Source organism: Neophocaena asiaeorientalis, unplaced genomic scaffold (genome assembly GCF_003031525.2).
Source record: "Neophocaena asiaeorientalis asiaeorientalis breed wild unplaced genomic scaffold, Neophocaena_asiaeorientalis_V1.1 scaffold267, whole genome shotgun sequence".
NCBI lineage: Eukaryota > Metazoa > Chordata > Mammalia > Artiodactyla > Phocoenidae > Neophocaena > Neophocaena asiaeorientalis.
In genome coordinates, this window is record NW_020173204.1 from 1 (window position 1) to 1,811 (window position 1,811).

At 45.1% G+C, this 1,811-nt stretch overlaps 1 protein-coding gene across 1 annotated transcript in view; it reads left to right on the forward strand.

Annotated features, from left to right (window-relative positions):
• The first annotated feature begins 1,617 nt into the window (after nucleotides 1-1,617).
• Nucleotides 1,618-1,811, forward strand: part of LOC112399672 (zinc finger protein 596-like) — a 3,916-nt gene continuing 3,722 nt past the window's right edge. The window contains exon 1 of the mRNA XM_024744960.1: nucleotides 1,618-1,629. Coding sequence (XP_024600728.1) covers nucleotides 1,618-1,629 — 12 coding nt within the window. The remainder of the gene's footprint in view (nucleotides 1,630-1,811) is intronic.

Below are 1,811 nucleotides of genomic sequence, written 5' to 3' on the forward strand. Positions count from 1 at the left end.
AATAATTATCTCAAGGTAAAATAAATCTCTTGAGATATTTAATTCTTCCCCTAAATTAATAGATGTTAACCTCCTTTGATTCCCATAACTTGTAATCTGGACATGGCCAGGGTCGCCTAGGTTCCACCTTCTAGATGCAAGGCGGCTCTTTTGCATATGCCTGGGGTTTCCCTGGATATCACAGGGATTTACGTATTCCTATTATCAATAGAAGAAACATTCTAAGAGTGAAAGAGAAAGTTTCATTTCCCTCTGAAATTTGTCTTGAAGTCAAAACCAAAGGTATAATCCATGGCCAAGTCTTGATTGGTTTTCCTAGATAGTCCCTCTCACCTTGGATTTTCCTAGGTGGTGTGGATAATACAATCACTAAACGCTTTTTCTTGAGTGTGTTTATCCACAGTTAGCAGATGCTGGCATTAATCCAGGGCTTCTCTTTTTTTTCGATACAAAATGCACTTTCACTTTGATTGTGGAGGGAGGACAGGAGAGAAGGAACTTGAGAGCAAATATCTTTAGAAGAGATTTCTGTTTCAAGATAGGATGTAATGAGGGGATTGAGTGTAGCTATATGGAGAGGTTTCCCCTATATCTGGGTGATAAACATGAAGAGAGAAATAACAGGGAGCTTCTTCTGATGACTAATGTTAGAGGTCGTATTACAGGTAAAACCTAGGTGATCTTTGTTACCCTAAAGGAATTTGAGCACAGGACACAGGCTGAGCAAAATTAAATGACAGCTGATCCTTCTTCTGGATGTGTAACTCTGTCATATACTCAAGTTTTTGGAACCTCTGTGTGTCATTTGTAAATTGGTAAATAAACCAATTTCCTCCAAAACCTCAGTCATTTTATATTTCTGAGCATCCTTGACACAGAGGGTTGAGAGAGTCCACGACCGGAACACTATGACTCGTGTACCCCTGCTTCCTTCTGGAGCAGCGGATGTTAAGGACGAGACCGGAAGGGCGGGTGCCACGGTTCCTCCAAGTGGAACAAGTCCTTGGTTTAACTGCATCCTGAAATAGGCCCTTGGCTGATTAATATCCACGTAGATGGGGGACAGAACTAAAAGTCAGGGTTGAGGGAGAACTGGAAGGCAGTGAGGTTCCAGCGGGCTGCCAGGGGTGTTGGAGGACCACTGTGGGTGCATAAGGGAAGAGAATGATCTGGGGATTTCCAGTGTTTCTTACAGGAGGAAACCAAACTCTACTCCGGCATGAGTCAGGGTTCCCGAGGGTTTGAATCAAGGAGGACATTGAACGCTTCTGGATGCCCTAGGCTGCGGAACACACAAAGTCAATGCTTAGCACATTCTTATTTGCAAGCTCTCTGAACTTTGACTTTCTGTCTTAGCAACCACAGCTCTAGCTTCTCCCATGGGATCTGGGAGAGGAGAGACTGCACCTGTTCTTAGGAGGCACCACTGGTTTCCGTTTGCTGGGCTGGGGTCACAGCCAGGTGGAGGTGGGGGGCTCCATTTCAGGTGGGTCTGGAAGTTGTGCACAGGACTGGAGTCTCATGGCTTCTTCTCCATCCTCAGATTTGCGTGCTCAGTGCTTGGATTGGCTGTGAGTGAAATCCCGAGAAAGACTCCTGGCGACTGAGTTGTTGACAATGGAGCCTCTGGTGAGTAGCGACGCCTCCTTCTCCTGAAGCTACACCCCGAGTGCCATTAGCAATCGTTCCCTCATTCACACCTTCCACCTCTTAGTAATTAAACTTTTATTCATATTCGATAACTGGGAGGAATGTGTAGGGAGGAGTATTTTCTTAACTGTGCTGCACAGAAAGGAGAAACAGTACAGTAG